Source organism: Furipterus horrens, unplaced genomic scaffold (genome assembly GCF_987537825.1).
Source record: "Furipterus horrens unplaced genomic scaffold, mFurHor1.1.pri manual_scaffold_10, whole genome shotgun sequence".
NCBI lineage: Eukaryota > Metazoa > Chordata > Mammalia > Chiroptera > Furipteridae > Furipterus > Furipterus horrens.
In genome coordinates, this window is record NW_028327180.1 from 23361042 (window position 1) to 23383351 (window position 22310).

Genomic DNA, 22310 nt, shown 5'->3' on the forward strand with positions numbered 1-22310 from the left:
TCCAGATTCTTGGAAAGGGCTTGTACAAATAAGGAGCTCTGAAGCTTCAACTTTATCAGCTTCATGGCAAGTCTGATTCTGTGCATATGTAAAACACTTTGAATGCTAGTTCTGTAAGAGTAGTTTATTTTTTTATGTTTACTACTCACTGTTATATTAATGAAAACTTTTTGCATAATTATTTTCTTAAGTGAAGTAAAATGTGATCAATCTGATTTTTTGCATTTGCCAAATACAGCATTCCCTCACTTATCACGGGTATTACGTTCCAGAACCCCCCCGTGAAGTAGGAACCTTAAATTTATTCTACACTCTTAAACCTATGTAACTTTAACAACATATGTATATAGTACCACAAAATCCCACGAAATAGCAAAAAATCTGCAATAAATAATTAAATATGATATTTTTAAAAATCCCGTGATACAGTGAGGTCGCGATAAGTGAACTGCGATATAGCAAGGGACTACTGTAGTACTATTGCAACAAATAACTTTATAATTTTGGTTTTGATTTACCTACCAAAGAATATAGTTGCTTGAGTTTTGGTTTCCTTATCAATTTTTAATAATAATTTTAGCTAATATTAGCTTACTTTTCTATTGTGACTTTTTAACTATATAAAATGGTTTACTTTAGGGAAAATGGTTTTAAAAATAATATACTTACCAAATTGAATTTCTATTATTTAATCTTATATTTCATTGTGTTATTTTTATTGATCGGTTAAATATTAAATAAATAAGCTAGTGAGAAACTTCCATAGGTTTTAGAAAATCACATAATTCATGAGATAATAGTACTTTTATCAATTTCAATATGTAGATGTTTGCTTAAATTACTTTTATTGCTATTTTATGAAAATATGTTTTTACACATAAAAAGCTAGGAAAAATGTTTCACAATAATATTGCAAATTAAAAGTATACTAGCATATTCAAAACTAGAAAGGAAGTTAGTGTCAGTGAACATCAAAACAATGGTACTACACAGAAAACCTCATTTAAAGTGTAGTAATACTGGTATCATTGAGTTTAGAACTACAAGGAGGAACATAATATGAAGTAGGAAAGTAAACATAAATTTAAAATTTACCATTTCTAATGGATGGGGCTTATATTTCAGATTGGGACAAATGCTTGTGGTTAAATATAGACCTGAATTCAGCTATGTTTTAATATAATCATAATTGAAGTTCACTGCCTTGTATGTTCTGGTTGATCAGTGCTCATCATGTATAGGTTGTTAAATGTTTTTTTATACTCATATATAACTGATTACAATTCATCATAGCCATGACATTTTCAAAACTTTAGAAGTGTGCTACAGATTTTTTCTTCACAGTTCCTCCCTGAACTGCCTTGAAGACAATGTAAACAATCAACTCAACAAAATAAATGGTTTTAAGTTTTTCTATTGACTTTCCAGACATCAGTGCCTTGAGGCAACTTTTTAATGGTGTAGAAGCTCATAAAGATTTAATTGGGAAAGAAATATTTATGGAGTGTCCATTGGCAGCTAGATTATAGAGGTGTAATGGGAGTTCAGACTAAGTGTAAGATTTTGTCCTGGATTCAGGAGTGTCTGTTCTCAGGTAGTATAAACAACAGAAATGTATTTCTCACTGTTCTGAGGCTGAGAAGTCCAAGATCAAGGTGCCAGCACATTAATGTTTTGGTGAGAGTCCTCTTCCTGGTTCATAGCTGGTACCTTCTCCCTGTGTCCTCGGATGGTGAAAGGGCAAGGCATGCTTCTGGGGTTACAATTAAAACAGCACTAATCTCATTTAGGGAGGCTGCACCCTCAGGACCTAGTTACCTCCCAAAGGCCCCATTTCCTACATCATATTGAGCATTAGGATTTCAACTAATGATCTGGGGAGGAGACACATTCAGACAATAGCAGTTGAAGACTTCATATTTAGCATAAGAATATTTCAGTTTTCTTATATATAAAATGGGACTAACACTAGTGCATTTTGAAAAGGTTGTTTAAAGGATGAACTTTGATAATTTATTTAAATTATTTAGCATAGTGCTTGGCATACTTAAGTGCTCAATAAATATTTATTGGGTTTTATTTTAAGTAGTGAAAAGATCCATGCTTTATTCAAAGTGGTGAGGGAATATTAGTCTTGCTTATTCAGAAAAGCTGTCTGAAAAGGTGATTATTAAGTTGTATATTGAGAGAAATTGAGGCTGGGAGATATTGCTTTCATTTAGAATAAAGAGGAAAAACATTAATAAAGATATACAGATTAGAAGAGGTTACACATATGCTCATTTAGAGAATATTCCAAGTAAAGGGATTTCATGTTGCAGAATAACACAGATAGCAGTAAGATACTTCAAATAAGTATTCTCAAGGTTATATTCTAGGATAATTTTCACATCATTGGGTGAATAATCTTTATCATAATAAATAGAGAAGGACCATACTTTCTAGGTAGCTATATAGAACAACACATTTATTTCAGATTTTATGGAGATTTGAAAATAATTTTCTGAAAATCTACTTTAAAAGGTCTTCTTACAGTTTGACATATATGAATATGAACATAATATTACAAATATCAGTAATACTTTGAGTTTGTCCAGTTATTTCCAGTTATTCTTTTTCAGTGAAGGGATTCATCTCTGTTCTGACCATAGTAGGTTCTGCTCTGTGAGGAGTTGTTCTTGTATGAGCATGCCCTGTGGGCTCATCTGCACACTGGGTATCCTGCTTTATATTTTACATAATCAGGAATTATTTTAGGCTCATAATGTTTCTCAAAATTTTTTGGAATTGATTTCTACAGGAATTTGGCTTCCCAACATTATACCCTACCACACGTCAATCCTTTGCCTTAGTGTTAACCAGAGGCATGGCTCAGGTCTTTCTGTCTGGTTATTTCCATTCTCTAGCCCAAGTGCTTGGCTGGCTCTATAAGTGATGTTTTTAATGGTAGGCTGAGGTAATGCAGGGAGTTTTATCACACATTTATATTACATGACAACTCCCTTGTTGGGGTACAAGCTCCAGATCCTCTCCTCTTGTGCAGGCCATGAAATCTTCCCTGTAATTCCAAGAAAGTTTCCCCTGGGAGCTGCAGAAATGTGGTATGCTTAATCATATATAAAATAATGTTGAGAAATTTTATTTTGTTTGATATTTATTAAGTAAATATTATTCTTCACTAAATAATAAGATGGCCACGGCATATAGCATGTTTCTCTTTCCCTCCTGCCCCTTTTCCTCTTTACCCTAACCCCTGGACACCCTGCTCTCCTCTCCTCCTTCACGTTCCCCACCTTCTTTCTTCTCCTCCTCTCCTTTTTCTTCTTGTTCTTGTTCTCCTTCTGTTTCTCTTCCTCCTCTAATTCCATATTCTTATTCTTCTTTCCTCACCCCTCTCTCCTTTCTTTTTCTCCTCTCTGTGTCTCTCTTGACTGAGAGAACATTTTCATTATTTTCAGGCCCAGATTTCATAGCCCCATAGTAATTTTCTTGATTGCAATCAAAGTGTAGTGAAAATCAGTTTGAGGAAAGCTATTTTTAACAGAAATGCACTTGGTATGAATATGTTTAAGTTAGAAACATATAAGGTCTACTTATGTGAATATTGGTAAGTCACTGGGTACCATCATATTTTGAATATACAAAGATAAAAAAAAGTCAAATGGAGTGGAAAGGTTTTCTTGACATAATTAATTATGGTTTAGGGAAAAGAAAAGATAAATGCTCACTTCATACATATATATATACACACACACCTGAAGCCAAGCTGTATTGACTTCGTCTTTCCCTTGGACCCTTCAGCTGCGAAGAGAGGGGGGGTCTGCTGCATGGGCAACAGCAGACCCTCCGTATCACCCTGCCCAGGCTCTGTAGCTTCAGCTTCACTGGAGAGGACACTCCAGCGTCATCGCAAGATGTCGATTCAACACGGGAGGAGACAGATACCGTGTCACTCCCGAGTCGGACTGCACAGCCATTCTCGGCGGTGCAGATAGACTCTTAAGAAGCTACACCATCGTCTCTCGAGACAGACGGCTGCCGATGACACATATGTATATGTGTGTGTGTACATATATAAAGGAAATATTAAAGGATTAGATATAACTTTTATAAACATAAGTAAATGAGAAGGCGATGTTGGGAAATATTTATATTAAGTCAATGAAAAAAGCTTTCTAATTATGAACTTGGTATAAGAATTTTTTTTAAATGTTCAAACTAGAAGAATCCCACACAAAGCTAAAAGAAGAGAAATCCATTAAAGAAATTGGGACTCCACATGAAAAATAGTAAACTCAAAATTTAAATGTTGCAAAAAGTAAATAATTCTTAGAGGGTAAATCTTACTAGTTACCCAAATATGAGAAAAAAAAACTTGTAATAATACTTCTAATGAAAGTTGTTGAAATTTTTTCTAATTAGATGTTAAGAAGAGTGCTTGCTACAGCAGCCTCAGAGTCGCCTTTGTTCTCTGCTACTGACCACAGGAAGAGATACAGTTGTTAGAGTCATGTTTTAAAATGCGATTGTTTTTAGATCCTAGGATATTGATCCAGCTTTTTTCCTTTTGCACATGTACTCTCGCTATATTTCTAGTTGCTTTTCTTCCGATCTTCCAGTGTATTTGACCTCCTTTTCCTGGGCATTTTGTCTTGACTTTCTCTGTTCCCTTTTCCCGCGCTTATTTCTGGTTCAGCCTGTGTTTGAGAAGGAAGGCGGCATGGTGTAGGGTTTAGAGCGCAGTCTCTGGAGTAAGCCTACTTGGTATCTCCTAGTGGTTTTTCCTTGCATTTCCCTAATGACTAACGATGCTCGGTATCTTTTTATGTGCTTATATTGCCTGTTGTAAATCTTTTTTTGAGAGATATCTATTCAAATCCTTTAGCCGTGGTTTTAATTGGATTAGTTGTGATTTTATTGTCCAGTTGCAGGGTCCATAATATATTCTGGAAACAACAACCATATGAGAAAAATGATTTGCAGATATTTTTCCCATTCTGTGGAGTGTTTTCTTTCCCCTCCACTTTCTTGACTGTGTCCTTTGGAGAGCAAAAGCTTCTAATTTTGATGAAGTATAATTTATCTATTTTTCTTTAGTTTGCTGCACGTGATCACTGAAAGCTTTGCTTAATTGTTTTAGTGGTGAGCAAATGATCGGCCAGAGATTTAATTAAATACCTTGAATCAGTGAGTCTTCCAGACTTTGCTGAGGTGCTCTATTTCCGTTTATTGTCAGGCATTGAATGCTCCTACAGGCACTTACAAGTCTGCCTTCGTCTTCACTCAGGTCAGTCAGTGAGGAGGGATTAGTTCTCTTTCCAATCCCAAAACATAAAGAAAACATATCTTTCCTGGTCACGCATACAGCACTGCACATGCGTATGGCTCTCTAGGTTCCCAAGAAAATACAGATCTTTTCAGATCTCCAATGGACAGCTCATTCCCATGTTTCTTTCTAAATTTTTGTTGTTGCACCTATTGTTATCCACAACTAGTAAGCATCTCCAACATAAGAAGGCATAATGTTAAACAACTGCTTTTCTTTTTTCTTTCCCCAATAAAGTTCTTAGGAGTAGATCTGTTTCCAAAGACGAGACCTTGGAGGAGTTCCAAACTCCTTACCCCTCTGGTGTCTGCTAGGATGTTGAGTTACAAAGCTGTTGGGTGAAGGCTTCCTTGGCAGCTGTGGAGAAATAACTGGCATATGTACATGATAGTCTGGTTTACATGTATTGTGAAATGATTGCTTCAGTTGGTGGTGTGTGGATTAGGGTGGACTTTTGCCTATTTCCAGAGTTCTGAAAAAGTTGATTTTGACAGTTTTGCCTGTATAGTCATTGTTTCAGAGATTTTCTTTACTCTTGCAAAGGTACTTCTTGGATATGATTTTGACAAATATGTCTGAGGCTCTTCTTTCTTTTTTTCAAAGGGGTTATACAATTGTCCCCATAGCTTTGAAATGTTATGGTGATTTTCCCTGATGTGTTGATTGTTTCTGGGTTTAAAAAAAAATCCTGCTCTAGCAATATAGTTATAAATTTAATCTGAGACCACACTGCTTTAATAATTTTTTCTGGGTATATATATATATATATATACATATATATATATATATATATACAATTAAAGGTTATAAAACTTGAACAATTACAAGTGTAAAGTATGCAGTTAAGAGCTGTTGTTTTAGCTACAAATAAGAAAAAGTCACAATATAGCTTCATTTAATTGAAAATGTAAACTGAATTAGAAAAAATGTGGAAATTGAGTTAGTTTACACATAAACTCATATATTTCAAATAAATACCAAAAAGCTATGTTATGAGTGAGATTACACTTTTTAAACAAAACATGTCTTATAAAAATGATAATTACCAGTCTTGCAACTTTATAGGACTAACAATTATTTTTTTGATAATTTGAAACAATATTTTACTCTATTCACTTTGTTCCTGAATACACTCTTTTAAAAAGTAAATTGTTAAAAATATAGATGAAAATATGAACAGCTCATATTTTTAATTTTATTTTTTTCTATAGGACTTTGGAGATGATGGGTCCTTGTATATAACTAAGGTTACCACAACTCACATGGGCAATTATACATGCTATGCAGATGGCTACGAACATATCTATCAGACTCACATCTTTCAAGTGAACGGTAAGAATGGTGGTGTTGCTATAATTACTTTTTGCTTCACTAGATATTCAAAGAATATTATAGTCAACTGGGAAGGCAACTTTATTATATTTTTTATTTTTATTTTTAGTCTTGGGACTTATCATTAATGCAAAATCTTTTTCAATTAAAGTGTTTGAGTTGGATAAATACTGTAAAGCTGTACCACTTTTCTTATCATAAATTATTGTCAGGTAACTCATTCTAATTTAAAAATTAAGGTATAGGAAATTAAAATTACTTTTTAAGAATATGAACATATAGGTTAGCCATACCAATTTTAGAAACTGAAAAAATATAACCATTTAAAATTTTTATTCAGATCATCTATTTAGTTGATCTTATTAATTATACAGAAAACTATTATTTATCTATAGCAAATTTTCTACTAATTCAATTGCTATGAACTTTGGCCAAGTAAGCTGGTATTGTTCTTATAATCAGAGCTTTGTTTTACTTCTGATTTAATTCAAGTTTTAGTTATTTAGTTGAATTGGTGCTTTACAATTGCATGTGTGAGTAATACACACTGGTTCATTTTCATATTAATATATATGTTAATTTACTCTGTGATTTACAAAAAGTAGGCAGAAACTTTCTTGGCTTTCTGTAAGAACAGCAAGATGGCTAATGTGGTTGGTATGAATTAAGAAGGAAGTGGTAAGTATAAGTTTGAAGAGGTGGCTTGGGGTCAGATCTGGTAAAGCTCCGTGGACCTAAATATTTTGATTCCCATTTTAAGTGTAATGAGAAGCTATCAAAGTGTTTTGTGTGCAAGGTGGCATATTAAAATGAGTGGAAGAACTGAGATATAGTTGAAAAACTATTTCAATAGGTGGCTTAAAATATAGTTTAATGGTGAAGAGATAAAGAAGTTATCAAATTTGGAATATATTTTGAAAGATCTGGTGGTATCACTGAAGAATGATTTATGAATATGAAAGAAAGGATATTAAAAAAATTAACTTGAGGAATTTTTATGGGGTAGAAACAAGCTTTCCTCTTTCCTATACCATCAAGGTTTTTCTGGGTACCAACCAGTTCACTCAGCCAGGTTACTGGGGGAAGGGATAAACAGTGAGGGGGGATGCTGAATGCTGAATGCATGTACAGTAGAAGCCAGATGACAAAGCAGAACTTTGAAACATGCACAGTAGGAGTCAAAGTAAGAGTCAAAATGGTGATCATAAATGGGATGAGTGTAGTCTGGGAAAAGGATCATCCAGGAAAGGTATTGGATAGCGGGAGAGCCCAGCACAGACCCAGGAAAACCCAGGAAATAGGGTGGAGAGTTTGAAAGACAGTTTGCCTATTTCTGAAACCAAGAAAATATATGGGGGATTAGCAAGGAATGGCTGCTACTAGAGCCTACTCGCTCTCTATATCCCTGAAATATTATTTCTTTTCACCCCAATAAATCTTGCCACAACACTTAAACTTCTTCCACCCATGTGCCCCAGTTTAAGGATGAACCATGTGAGAATTCTTGCTAGTTTGTAGAGCAATGCATGGCTCATGTGCTACCTACATCAGAATCACATGGAAAAAAAAAAAGATCAGAAATGTAGAATTCTGGCTTCACCAGTGCTCTCAGGAAATTTCATTTGAAATCTACATTTTGATGAGTTTCCATGTAACAATGCTGCCTAATGAAGCACGAGAGTCATTGTGAGTGACTGTTCTTCAGGAGTTCCTGCTCCTCATTCATGTCCCAGGCAGGTTTCTTACATACCTCACTCATTAGCCATACTTCATCTGGGAAGCCCAGGAAGAAGACTTTGAGCCAAACTGCAGGCTTTCATGTCTCAAAATGTGCCCTGAGCTGCATTGGGAAAGTGCAGTTTCCCTATTTCATCCTCTCCTGTGTGAACTGTTTATTTTCTGATCTCAGGTTTTTCTTCTTTTTTTTTAAAGACTACATACATTTTTTTTTTTTTATTACAAGAGAGGAGAAGGGAGGAAGAAAAAGAGGGTGAAAAACATTGATTGTTGCCTCTTCCACATGCCTCGACTGGGGACCAAACCCACAACCCGAGAATATGCTCTGACCTGGAATTGAACCTGCACCCTTTTGGTTTGTGGGGTGACACCCATTCAACTGAGCTACACCAACCAGGGCTTGGGTTCTTCTGAAGGGAAATATGGGAATAAAGAAATGAAGCTTCAGAGCTCTGTACAGTGGTCTCAGTACAGTGGTCTCCCCTTATCCGCAGAGAAGAGACCCCCTGAGTATGCTGAAAGCATAGATAATAATGAACCCTACATGTACTGTGCTTTTTTCCTGTAAATACATACCTATGATCAGTTTTATTCATAAATTAGGCAGTGTAAGAGATTAACAACATTAATAATAAAACAGAACACATAACAATATGCTGTAATAAAAGTTACGTGAATATGGTCACTTGTGTCAGGGTATCCCTTTCTGGAGTCTTTGTATAGACTCAGTGTTCCCATTAATCAGGACACATTTTCTGTGCATATTTTCTACCCACAAATGTAATGCCTTAAACTAAGCACTTATTATTGTGGCTATAACTTTTGCTGTCTGAGGTTGACAGCAAAACTAGCAGGAATTTCTTTTGTCTTCTTCACAGTTTCACAGATAGAAGATACACTCTTACTGTAGATCTTAGCAACCTCAGAATATAGTTCTTTTATTTCCTTATTAAATGAGAACTTGCCCCTTTCCATTTTATGGACGCGCTTTCTGGCTTCTCTTTGGCCTACCCAAATTGCCAACAATCACTACTCTAGAGTTTTGAAGCCATTATTAAGTAGAGTAATCCTTACTCAAACACAAGCAGTTTGATACCATGACCAGTGATCTGAAAACAAAGTTGGCTACTCGGTGACTCATGGCCTTGGGGCATATAGAGTGTGGAGATGCTGGACAAAGGGATGATTTATGTCCTGAGCAGGTGTAGTGGGACTTCTAGAGATTTCATTATGCTATTCAGAGCTATGTGCAATTTAAAATATATGAGTTGTTTATCTCTAGAATTTTTCTTTAAGTCTTTTTGGACCGCTGCTGACTGCAAGTTACTGAAACTTCAAAAGAAAAGAAAAAAAAAAAAAAAAAAGCTGTCTTTAGAGTGACTGCCTAGGCTGGGCACTAATGCTTTCTCTTTTCTGGGAAGAAAGATCCCTGAACCTGGGAGTAAAACCAGACTCTTCTATTAGCTCCTACTATGTATAATCTGCTTCAAAATCCTTGATATAAGTATTTTCATGAGGGAGGGGGTTTGGAAAAAGGAACAATTATATTATCATTGCTGAACATTAGTAAAAAGTGAACAAAGAAAACTTTGCAGTAGCTGGAGAGTGACGTGGGGTCAAGGAAGGGAGTTTTATAAAATTGCAGATATGTTCACCTTTTATGCTGAGGTCAATAATTTAGTAAATGTTATTGGACTAACAGGGTCCATTTGCATGCATGCATCAGAGTCCGTTAAGCCACGAACAGAAGCTTGCAGCAAATAAAGTAAGGGTTTATTTTTAGGAAGTGGCCCAGGCCCAGAGGTACAGGTGAGCTACTGCTCAAAGACCTGGCTCCTGATCGCTTTCAGGAAGATGGGTTATACAGGTGAAAACCATTGATCATGGTGGCAAAGGGAGTTAGAGTCATGGTCAGGGTCATAGTCTCTATTGATTGGCCAATGCTAAAATAGAGGTATCTGGTCCTGACCGACATCAGCCATGGTATTGCTTTGTCTGGTTTCCCCACTTTCTGGCTTTCTGGGCCTGGAGCTAAAGCAAAAACGAGGCCTAGCTGTTATCTCTGGTTCCACTGAAACTATCTCTGGAGTCAACCGACCCAAGGCTTTGTTTCTAAGGTTGTTTGATGCTGATCAGAACCTCATTTCTACGAGGGCTTAAAGGTTAGGGGAGTGGACATGCAAGGGTCAAGGAGGGAGGAGAGTCAGCTTGAATCAGAAAGAAGGAAAGGAGAAAAGGTCATACTAAAGAAATTGAGTTTCCATGTGGATACACAAAGATAAAACACAGCTCATTTAAGAGAGAAGGGGATAATTTCAGCAATCAAGTCCTTAAAAAGTTGATATAATGTAGTTATACCCATGGAAGGATTGGTGTTTGGAACATGAATAATTAGTCTGTTGAATCAATGAGCAAGCCTGACTGGGAACAGGTACTCCGGGTGGGAGCATGCAGAAATCCTCTTTACATTGCTGGGATTTTTTTCAGTGCAGTGAGGAATAGCAACTATTGAAAGCAAGGAATATGTGAGAACATTAGTGGCTTGAGGAGGGGAAGAGATGTAAAATAATTATCACGGAGGACAGGAGGGTGGTGAAAATAGCAGTATGTCGTTGTTATGTTGGGTAGATCTTTGGTAGTTCTGGAGGAGATAAATACTCATGTGTTTTTATTCAGTTGTGGTTGATTGTGAACTTGCAGTCATAGAAAGGAGTGATTTAGACTTCACCAGCATTTAATTTTTGTCAGGTGAGTAAGTGGGAGAGAGACACGCAAAAGAAAGTTAAGCACGTTATAAGAGAATGCTTATAATAAGGGGCCATAGATAAGTGGTAGGGTAAGGAAAGAAGTGAGACCATGAGGAATGTGAAATTAAGTGAAAAATCAATTGTAGTTTCCAAATTGGTCAGATAATAATAGAATGGTGTACAAGAGAGAAAGAAATGCAATACCTTCACTCTCAGATGTTTCTTAAAACATCTGACATTTTCTGTTTATAGGAAATACTTTTAATTAGATTAAGTGAATGTAAAAAAATATATGGACCATAAAGTTTTGATAAATGTTTAGGCAGCTCTGCGGTTCTAAATCTAACTTGCCTGTTCTGGCTTTAGCCGAAATGGAGAAATGAAGTGTAAAATAACACTAATTCACCAAATTCAAACATAATTAATCAAAAACTTGTTCTGATGCCTTTTTATCAATGAGGGGAGACAATAAGTCCATTTCAAGAATCATCATTAATATTTAAACCTAATTGAAGAGGCTTAAAATCTGTTGAAAATATATTATGCATGTCTCAACGAGAGATTACCTTTGGCCGCTCTAACAGTGACCCAAAATAACACTACCTTAAAGAAGATACTGCATTTGTTTGTTTGCTTTTTCCTTATGAATGGAAGAAGGCCCGATGAGGTGATTCAGCATGGCCACTACATAATGTTATCATTGTCTTAAGCTTCGTTTATTTTGGTGAGCACCTGATTTCCATTTCAGTGATTCCTTGTTTTCCAAGTGCTGGTGAAAATTGCAATCATGTTCATATTTTCACAAGGAAAAAGAAAGAGAGAGAAGGAAAAAAATAGCACAGGACACCTGACAGAGCATTTTTTAAAAGAACTTTAGTGGGTGTGATACAAAGAGCTGATTAAGATCACTAGGGAGAAGTAGGAGGGCCTGTAGGAGGAGTCTGCTGAGGCAATGGAAAGCCGTCTAGGATGGGATTGACTGAGAAGATGAATGCCTCCAGAGTCAATGGAAATGAAAAGAGGGCTGGCTTCTGGGCTCGTGAGCTTTTCTGAGCTTTTCTGGCTTCTGAGCTGGTTCTCTCTCAGGCTCTGGCTCAGGTTCAGGCTCGAACTCGGACTCGGACTCAGGCTCTCTGGCTCCTGGACTGTCTGGCAGTCAGGCTCCTCTTCCTTGAGGATGCCTGGATAATACTGCAGCAGCTGCCTGCGTTTTCCAAAGGTCAGTATGTTGTATGAGAAGGAACTCTTGGCCCAGCCTGAGATTGGGCTGGTCTGGCAGAGGGTGGCAGGTTTATTCTTTGGGTGTTCTAGTGGGAACAGGCTCTGAGGCAGAAGCCTGCCATTCTTCCAAAACTGTGTAGCTTTTTGGTATTATGTTCCTTTAGTTTGTGAACTAACCCTGCAGAAATTAACAGGGAAAAGATAAGAGAACCCAGATGTCAGAGTTTAGCTTCAATTGATAGGCTTAAGTAGTTGCTTTTGAATAAGACTCCTTTATCACTAAACCTTTTTCTCTGGAATTTTGCCTAGAGGATGGTGGCAGGCAGCAGGACCCCAATTTGCTGTTTGCTAGCAGAAGCACCAAAAACAACTCCGGTTAGTCCTCTCAAAATGCAGAGATTATCAAAGTACATTTCTTTGACAATTAATTACACAAACAGGAGGAAGGGGCGGGGGATAAATTGTATAGGTAACTAGCTGTCTTTGCCACAAAAGTGTCTGGTATGTCAAAATAGTTTGCAAAACGGTAACAGATCAAAATTTAATGGAGTAAACTTGGAGATCTTATTGGCTTTCTTAAGTGGTTCATAAATAAGGCAGTATCTCATCTAGCAACAAGAGGGAGCTCCAAGGATTTGTACAAAATGGTACATTTTTGAAGGAAAAAGGGTGGGGGCAAGGGGGATACTGTGAAAAGAAAGGATTATTTTAGAGCCAGGACACTTTTTCTTTGGGGGAAGAGAACATAAAGGGTTTTGATTATACAGATTGCATCTTCTTCCTATGGAGGATGGTAAGGGCCCACCTGACAAATATCCTTACTGGTGCTGGACCCAAAAATTTGACCGATTGATTAAGATTACATTTCTGAAAGAGGTTGAAGCTACAGTTAAATCAGATATTAATCTAGGTTTGGAATCATGGGCTTTTACCACAAGTGACACCATTTCGGGTCTGTTGTTTTCTCTTAAAGAGAAATGACTTTCTAATAAAATATTTTGAAATGGTAGGATTAGCTATAAAATAGCAGCCCTACATGAGATTTGCTAATCAAACAATTCCCCCCCCCTTTTTTTTTTTGATGTTTCCCTTTCCTTTGCTTTTAAAGTGTTTTATATTTGGCGCAACTTTAAATATATGTCTTTATGTATAAGTATAATAAATGAGATCACTCAGACTATTGTTATAGTTCAATCACAAAACAGGAATGAGCATTGACAGTAGAAAAATACAATGAAAATGGAAGAAAATGCAAATTAGGTGGACCAATAGCACATTTATGGACCTAATAAATCTCTAAAACTGGTTTAACTCATTTTCCACTCTCCATCCACTTTTCAGAAAAGTTTAAAAAGACCTTTAGAAAATTAGATTTTCATAGGGATTTTAACATATTTATTTTAACAATTTGTCAATTAGTAATAAAAATAAAATACATCATTGATTACCATAAAAAGCTCTGAAAACACCACAAGTTAATGGAATTTGTGAAAGAGTGTTTTTGAAGTGCAAAGTCTATTTAAATATCCCATGGTGCAAGTCAAATAAAAGTCTATCAATAGCCCTGCTTTTTTTTTTTTTTCAAACAATGCAAAATTAGATTATTGAAATATGAGAGCGCTTCTGTGTCCTTGTCAGAAGAAACATGTATAAATCAAAGGAGCTTGACTCTACCAGTGGAATTCATTTCATGCTTTGCTTTTTCTTTTTACATAAAGTAAATTGTCTTCAGATCTTCAGCTTATGATACAGAATGTTTGAAATGTTAAGTTATTTGGTGTTTACACTACCCTCTGGGCAGAAAGCTTGTCCATATTCACAGTGGACCCATAGTGTGCTGCTATTCCTCGTTCATCTTGTTTAAGACCTCACACATCATATCAAGTGTATTTTTTTCCTACTCATGTCAGAAACTTCTACACAGAATTGCTAGTTTTACAGGTTATCTCAATAGTACACCTTTATTTTTTCCTCCTTTAAAGTTAGAAAGCGGCTTCAGTCTGAGGTAACAATGGGGGCTGTGTTCGCGTCCCACAGCCTTCCCTGCTAACCCTGCCAAGCTTTCTGTGTGGGTACAGCTGGGAATAAAACCTTCCCATACACTGTAAGGTCCAGAAAGTAGGAAGCGAGAGGCCTCCTTTCCTCTTCTCTCTCCTCCTCCCACTGTGTTATTGAGAGTGAGAGAGACAGAGACAGAGAGAGAGACAGAGAGAGAGAAGCCTTGAAGCCTTGAGGGTTACTGTGGCTTAGTGAATCTCTAACTCTGGTTCTTGAACAACCAGAATCAGCAACTTGTTTTAAGTGCAAATTGTCAGGGCACAATGGGCCACCCCTACTGACTCAGAGGTTTTAGGCATGAGATAGAATAACCTGTGTTTTAACAAACTCTCCTGATTATTTCGACAGTAAAGTTTGAGAACTACTGCTCTAACAATTGTACTGGCCAGAAACATGAAGAGCAGAAATAGATGTTCCGTTCTCATATTGTCCAAATTATTCTCTTAATTTTGACTTGCAACTAAGTTTATAGTGATCTCGGGGAGCGGCTCTCCCTTAGGGGAGTGAGGTCAGACGTGTATAAAATCAGCCTCCCCTTCATGAGATCCTGCAGCCAGGGTCTTGATGTCTTGCTCCAAACCCCACATGGGCCACGTCCGTGGAGGCCCTTTGACCGCTTGTTACTGTAGTAACCAGTCTTTCTGTCACTCTGTTAGAACTTTGACACAGCAAACTTCATGGGATGCACTCAAGGTAGCTCAGATGTTCCAGGAATTTCATGTCCCCAGGGACAGTCTTTAACCAATAAGGGATTGAGGTTAATAGGTAAGAAGCACAGCTTCCTACTCATCCTGTAGGAGATCCTGACCTGCCTTGTACATGATTGTTCAAGGGGTCCACACTGGAATTGAGCTCTTTTTGTTTGCAGTGATAATATGCTCATGACTCTCATATATCCAACCACAGCTTTCTATCTTTTTTTCTTTCCTCCTCTCCTCTCCTCTCTCTTCCTCCCTCCCTATTCCCTTCCCTTCCTTCCTTCCTTCTTCCTTCCTTCCTTCCTTAGCTTTTTTAATCTCTATCTCTTTCTACTCTTAACTTGTGCTTCCCGGGATCACTGCCCCAATCAACTATCTGAACCTAAGTTCTTTCTTGGAGCTGCTCTTGGGGACACTCCTACTTAGAAAAGTCCTTATCTTAGTTACTATTGCTGCTCTTCTGTAGTTCCCTCAGAGAACTAATGGTGGGCACTGTGTTTGCTTCCAGGAGCCTTTGAAATATGATAGTACAGTATATTAATTTATTAACTCCAAGGCCTAAGAATTCTTTCTCTATTATTTCCCATGCTAAATTATGTCCGGTTAACACTGTTCAGTGGAGCTCTTCAGATCCTCTGCCATTAGATTAAATTATGATATCAATATACTTCAATTATGCAATAGCGAGAGCATAAAAATGCTCAAAATTTAATATGTAATTTATTAAATTCCCAGAGAGAAATAGAACTTCAAAGATTAAAGTTCCAAATAAATTAATCCAAAGTAATTAATATCCAAAATTAATTCATCTGCTCTTGCAACATTTTGTAGAAGGCCCAAAAGTTTTAAACACAAGTAAATTCTAAAGAATTAAATTCTCCTCTAATTTCCTTTTGAGTGAGTGAGGTCCTTGAAAAGTGTATGGCTTCAGGATAACTTTGACATGTATAATGTGTGCTGGGCTAATTCTCACTGGACTTAAATGTATCATTATGTTATTCGTTTTCAAGTGGTTACATTAATTCTATGATCATTATTTCCTCATTTTCTCTTTTTTAGGTCACATAACTTTTAAAATTATATTTTCTCTCTCCTATTGACTTATTAGCTATGCCTCTTTTTTATTTTATTTTTAAAGTATAACTATAAGGTATATTTATAATATATAACTTGAACATATCACCATGTATCTTTAAATATTTTACTACTTCATATATAAAATAAAAACCTTAAAATAGCATACTTTGATTTCTCCTTTCCATCTCTTCTGATAATATTGACAAACATTTCACTTCTGCATATGTAATAAACCCCACATCTATTGTTTTGTTTTTGATTTAAATAGTTAAATATTTCTCATAGAATTAAAAAATAAATAAATGCACAGGACTTTTACATTTACCATTTCTTTCATGTAAATCCAAATTTCTGAATTTTTCTTTAGACTAATACACATCCTTGAACAATGTGAAAATCAGGTCTACTCCATGTCCTAGCTCCAGTCTGGGAACTATTTGTTACCTGTCCGTGAAGTAAAGCATGAGTCGGCTTTTTAAAAAAAAAAATTAGTTATTTCCTATTGCTACATCATCTATGTAATTACTATGTAACTAATCTAATTTTCTGAACTGTAAAATTATAGGGGAAAAAAAGATTCCCATCACAGATAGTTCTAAAACCACTTCCCTAAGGCCTTGGAGTCCTCCACTGGGTCCTCTGTGTTTGTTTTACTGACGACAGAAGAGATGATGTGTGAAGCATTATGTGGATGTTTATTTAGGCCAGGCCTTTTGGTAGCAGGTAGCAATTTCACCTCCTAACCTGGACTCACAAACAGTGTGTTCTATTGTAAGGGAGTCTGAGAAAAATAAGCTAGTTCTGGGCTCAGAAAGAAGAGGGATTGCATTTAGTGTACATCTAGCCTGATTTTGCCCAAAGAACTCAATGCTCATACGTTTTCTGCAAGAAAAATCAAACCATGCAGAGTGATACCTCTCTCAGAAAACATTTAAGACTGTTGTCCTTGGGAACAGGCACTTTGGACCTAATGCTCCAATGGAATTCCTTGCATTTGTGCATATGTACTTTTACTGATTCCGAAACTAAAATTGAGATTAATGTTTCTGAATACTGTGCCTTCAGGGGAGTGGCAGAGATCCAGTTCTCACTGTGAGCTTACGATGATCATTTTCTCAGCTTAGAAAGTTTCTAGAGCTTGTGCTGCATTTATTTCTGCTACACCCAACCTCCCCCCTCCAGTATTTCTTTCAGAAGGGATTGGCCAATTTAATAATCTTCTTGATTTGGACTCTTTGCTTTAGTTTTGATAGGGCAGTGTGCTGCAATAAGTGTTTTCCTTCTTTTTTATTACTCTCTGCTTTCTGGTCAAACATTTTTGTTTTCATGTGTTTCTCTGTATGTTGTCCTGAGGGATCTATCATAGTGAGAGATTTGAAAACATTGCATTTAGTTTGCCAAAAACATTCACAGTTCAAACAAATATTTTCCACCTTGTCCTTAATGATTTGAGTAATCCCACTCAGGAGCTATCCTTGCATTAGAAAAATATCTAAATTAATGTCTATGCATGATCCATCATTACTTTGCCTGGATTCTTTTAAGCATGTTTCATCTTGGCTTTGATTTCCCTCAGAGTCTTAATTCCATAGATTTATTGGCCAAGTGCCTTTAGGTACATGGGCTAGCTACATGACCACCTGTAATTACAGTCACTTTGAAATATACCCAGGGATGCCAGGAGAATTTCATATTGCTCTTCTGTCTTTCTAACACATTCATTTCCCAGGATTTGTGTGAACATTTTATAGAGATCTAGGAAATATTAGTGTTATTTTTGTGTATCCAAGCTTCACATTTATGAGGTCACATCACATCCCTCCTCTGCTTAAAATCCTATAGTGGCTCCCAATGTCACTCAGATTAAAAGCTAGTCTTTTGAGTGCCTTTTAAAACCATAAATGTTCTGATTTTGCAGTTACTTCCTATCCTACAATATTATTCTCCACCCTTGCAGACTCTGTTCCATCTCCACTTTATTCTCCCCACCATTTTGTCCTTAAATATAACAATCATTTGCAGTCAGTTATTCCCTCTTTTTGAAACAACTTTCTAGGTTTCCATAAGGCTCAATTTCAACCTTTTTCATCTCTGTGGTCAAATGCCCTTCTCAATGAAGCCCATTCGGGCTATACAACTTAAAATTACAACTAGTTCCCACCTTCACAAATTTGAAGCCACTCTCAACATTATTCATAACACTACTACCTTCTATCTAGTTGCATATACTATTTATCCTGGGGTTTCTCTTCATATTTTAGCATCTTTGATAAGAGATGTTAAAATATGAGGGGAAATATTATATTCTATAATCGTCGTCGGCAGCCGTCCGTCTCGAGAGACGATGGTGTAGCTTCTTAAGAGTCTATCTGCACCGCCAAGAATGACTGTGCAGTCCGACTCGGGAGTGACACGGTATCTGTCTCCTCCCGTGTTGAATCGACATCTTGCGATGATGCTGGAGTGTCCTCTCCAGTGGAGCTGAAGCTACAGAGCCTGGGCAGGGTGATATGGAGGGTCTGCTGTTGCCCATGCAGCAGACCCCCCCTCTCTTCGCAGCTGAAGGATCCAAGGGAAAGACGGAGTCAATACAGCTTGGCTTCAGGTGCGCCGCAGGAGTTGCCGGTGTTGACTACAACATCAAACCGCCTTAGGGACTCCGGCTCCGGATTTTCTGTCGGGGTTTACTCCCTTAGCCTTTCCCCTGAAGAGGTATGCCGCAAGGCAGCGGAGGTTTTTTGGAGTCAGAGTTTTCCTTCTCTGATTCTATAATACATGGTTATAAAAAACAAAGTATTAAACAGGCAGCATTTGTTTTCTTTGTTAGTGGTATATAAATAATAGCATCTTAGATGTAATTAAATAAGGTCAATTACTTAATATGTGTATAGTTTATTTTTGGTCTCTCTTACTAGAGGAGATCCTTTATCTTTTTGTCTGCCTCCCTTCCTTTTTTACCTCCCCTGCCCTGTCTGTCTTTCTCTCTCTGTCTTTCTCTCTCTGCTTTTAGGTGCCTATTACAGTGACTTGCACGTAGTTATGACTCAATAAATATTTACTGAATCAATGCACACGAATGGGTGAATGAATGTTTCTTTTTAGTTCCTGGTTTAGGATCCTATTGAAGAATCACTCTAGTCTGCTGAGATATTTTCCCCCTCTCCTCTGCAGTTAGATTGCTTGGGTTATCTATGGTTTTATTAAATAGGCAAATAAAACATTTCCGCATTTTTTAATAATGCCCTATTTAAGAGCTACTGTTCATGATGTGTGTGTGTGTGTGTGTGTGTGTGTGTGTGTGTGTGTGCATGCGTGCGTGCATTGGTGTGAATGGTACTTCAAGATCTTTTTTTTTTTTCTTATCTGGCCTCTCTGTCCTCTAAAATGTCCCCCTAAGTAATTTCTTTTTATCTAGTTTAATCAGTCTTTCTTTATTTTATCCTTATTTTCTACTACTTGTATCCTGATGAAAATTGAGGAATTCAGTTTTTTCAAACCACTTCAGTTTCTCCTTGACATTCTTGGCAAACCTCATTCTTAGAGACAGTGAAAAGTGTGGAAGTTTAATTGCTGTCTTAGGTGTTAAGTTTTGTCTCTATCCAGACCTCAAGAGTTATTTCTCTAAAATAAGAGATTTTTATGTTGCATTTATTTATTAATAAAATATGTAATTTTGTTTGGGTGAAGACATACTGTAAATTGTTGCAATCTAGAACCATGCTAAAAGTTTATACGACTAAGGAAATCAGGGTCCAAATTTCCCCCACTGTCTGAAAGTATGATGTTCCTATTAAATTCTACAAACTGAAATGGCGTGAAATGTACAAGCAATTCAGATCTTTCTAATGGATGCACAAAATAAATAGAGATAATGCACAGATGCTCCCAGACACAGTTCCAAGCTCTGGTGCCTGATGCTGAAATGTTGAGCTCAGCTCCCAGTGAAGGAGCTTGGTGGGACTACTCTGTCTGTCCTGGCTGGGCACTGCCTCTGTGACAACAAGGGAAAACAGGTGCTGATGTGGATCTTTTGTAAAAGCAAAGCGATGTAATGTGAACTTTTGGAAATTGGAAGATACTGTACTTGTTATCACATAACAGTGGGCTGGTGCCCAAGAGCCTTTGAACAAGTCCCACTTTATAAAAAGTTAGCTCTGCAGGATCCTTGCTTTGTAGTTAATGGTAGTTAATGGTATTTGGGCAGTCAGTTCATTACTGCTTACCTAGGGCTGCTAATAATAACTTAAAGCCATACTCTGTACTTAGTGCTTTGTAACATTAATGGAAATTAGCTGCCTGTGCATTAGAAAAAAAATATGCTGCCCATAAACCTGGTTGAGAAATATAGCAAAAGCTACTTACAGATACATTGACAGAGAACCTATCCCTGTTTAAGTCTTGATTACAATACCAGAACAAAGTGTACCTGGGTAATTCAAAGTTGAACTATGAAAGTTCACACAGGGTGACCTGTATCTGTTAGACTCAGCTCTGCCTGCATAAAAAGAAGTATTCATTTATGGAAAAAATGTCACCCAATGAGATTAAATCTAATTAGCTTATGTTCATTAAAGCTCAAGCCCTGAAACCATGTGCTGAGGCTGCAGCAAATAGAAGCCAACCTTGTAAAAAAAAATCAGCACCAGGACACATATCATCAGGGCTAACTAACCCACTGCAGTCATGGCAAATTCTGGGATTTCCCCTAATTTTAGTGGATCAACCACAATTTTTGTAAATTTTGCAAGGTTTCCTTTAGCATCAGATATTGGACATTTGGGAGGTCAGTAATAACCATGCTATCTTGTGAGCTTGTCTTCAGAATACACTGAAAGAAAGATGCAGTAGAGAGTCATCCAAAGAACAAAATGTCATCTGTGTTACAGAACAGCTATTAGAGAATGTGGTAGAAATATAAGGAAATTATTTAATTGCTCTGATTTAATTTGCCCACCAAGTCATGAACATTGCTATCGACCTCAGCATGTAGAAACAGAGCCAATATACCACTGATTTTGCCAAGAGAGCTGGAAAAAAAATGCATTGTATTTGTAGGCAGACCCAAAATGGATGATTCGTCCCTCCTCTCGCTTCTGGACTTAGTAAGGCAGGGGAGAGATAAAAGTCCTTTATGTGAATCAAAGAGGTGTGTGGAGTCTTCTGCTGATAGGAGCAAATCTTTCAGGTAGATAACTCATTTTCAGATACTACTGTCCTGTATTCACCTACAATTGACTCATTCAGCCAGAATTTTTTATGGGATAAGTGAACATACTTATGTACTTCTATGGGTAAGTGAATGTACTGAAGCTTGTTTTTTCATATTACGAAACTGTTTCCTTCATACAATTATGATCTGATTCTATCTATAGTCCTATTTAAATTAGCATGAGTTACTTCACTGGACTAGTTTGCACAGGTGGGTAGGATTGGTATTTCACAGATGACTTCTGTGTATACAAGACTGGGTAATGTTAGGAAACACTCCTGAGGTGGTCAGCACTTAAAGAACAGTATAATGGCTAATTAATGTAATGATACTTGTGTAACAAGAGAGTCGAAAGAAGGTTAATGTGATAATGAGGCTTATTTGATCTTAAAGATTTAGCATGAGGGCACTCTCAAGATAGCTTAATTAGATTTTAAGCACCTTTTGCAATTTGCATGTGTACTTGTTAATCCATATGTTCTAAAAATAAATTTTACTTCATTTAAATTAATGAATTTGCCTAATCTTTTTCCCTGTGCTGTTTTACTGGTCCTGGTGATGGTGCTTGCATTTTTCATTTGATGTGTATTAGTTATGATTCCTTCTTCCATATTCTGCTTAAATTGTAGTTCAAGTCAAAAGAGTACAAACACTTAAAATTGCCAAACAATAGCTTAGCATAGTTCAGGCATTTATGAAGAATCATGACTAGGCTCATTAATGAGTCCTTATGCCATTTAGTACACTTTAGTACCATACACTATATTAGTACATTTGATTTCATTCTTTGATACCTACGTCATTTTTAAATTTGACCAAATGGAAAGAACATTTAGAAATTAATCTAACAATGAAACAAAATATCATTTGTACCACTTAATTCAGGCAATAATGTACTGTTCTCT

General features: G+C 36.7%; 1 protein-coding gene across 1 annotated transcript in view; it reads left to right on the top strand.

Moving 5' to 3' along the window:
- The window catches only part of FSTL5 (follistatin like 5), a 494569-nt gene that overhangs the window by 354304 nt on the left and 117955 nt on the right, over positions 1-22310 (top strand). The window contains exon 7 of the mRNA XM_090288197.1: positions 6538-6658. Within this exon, the coding sequence (XP_090144323.1) occupies positions 6538-6658 (121 nt within the window). The remainder of the gene's footprint in view (positions 1-6537; positions 6659-22310) is intronic.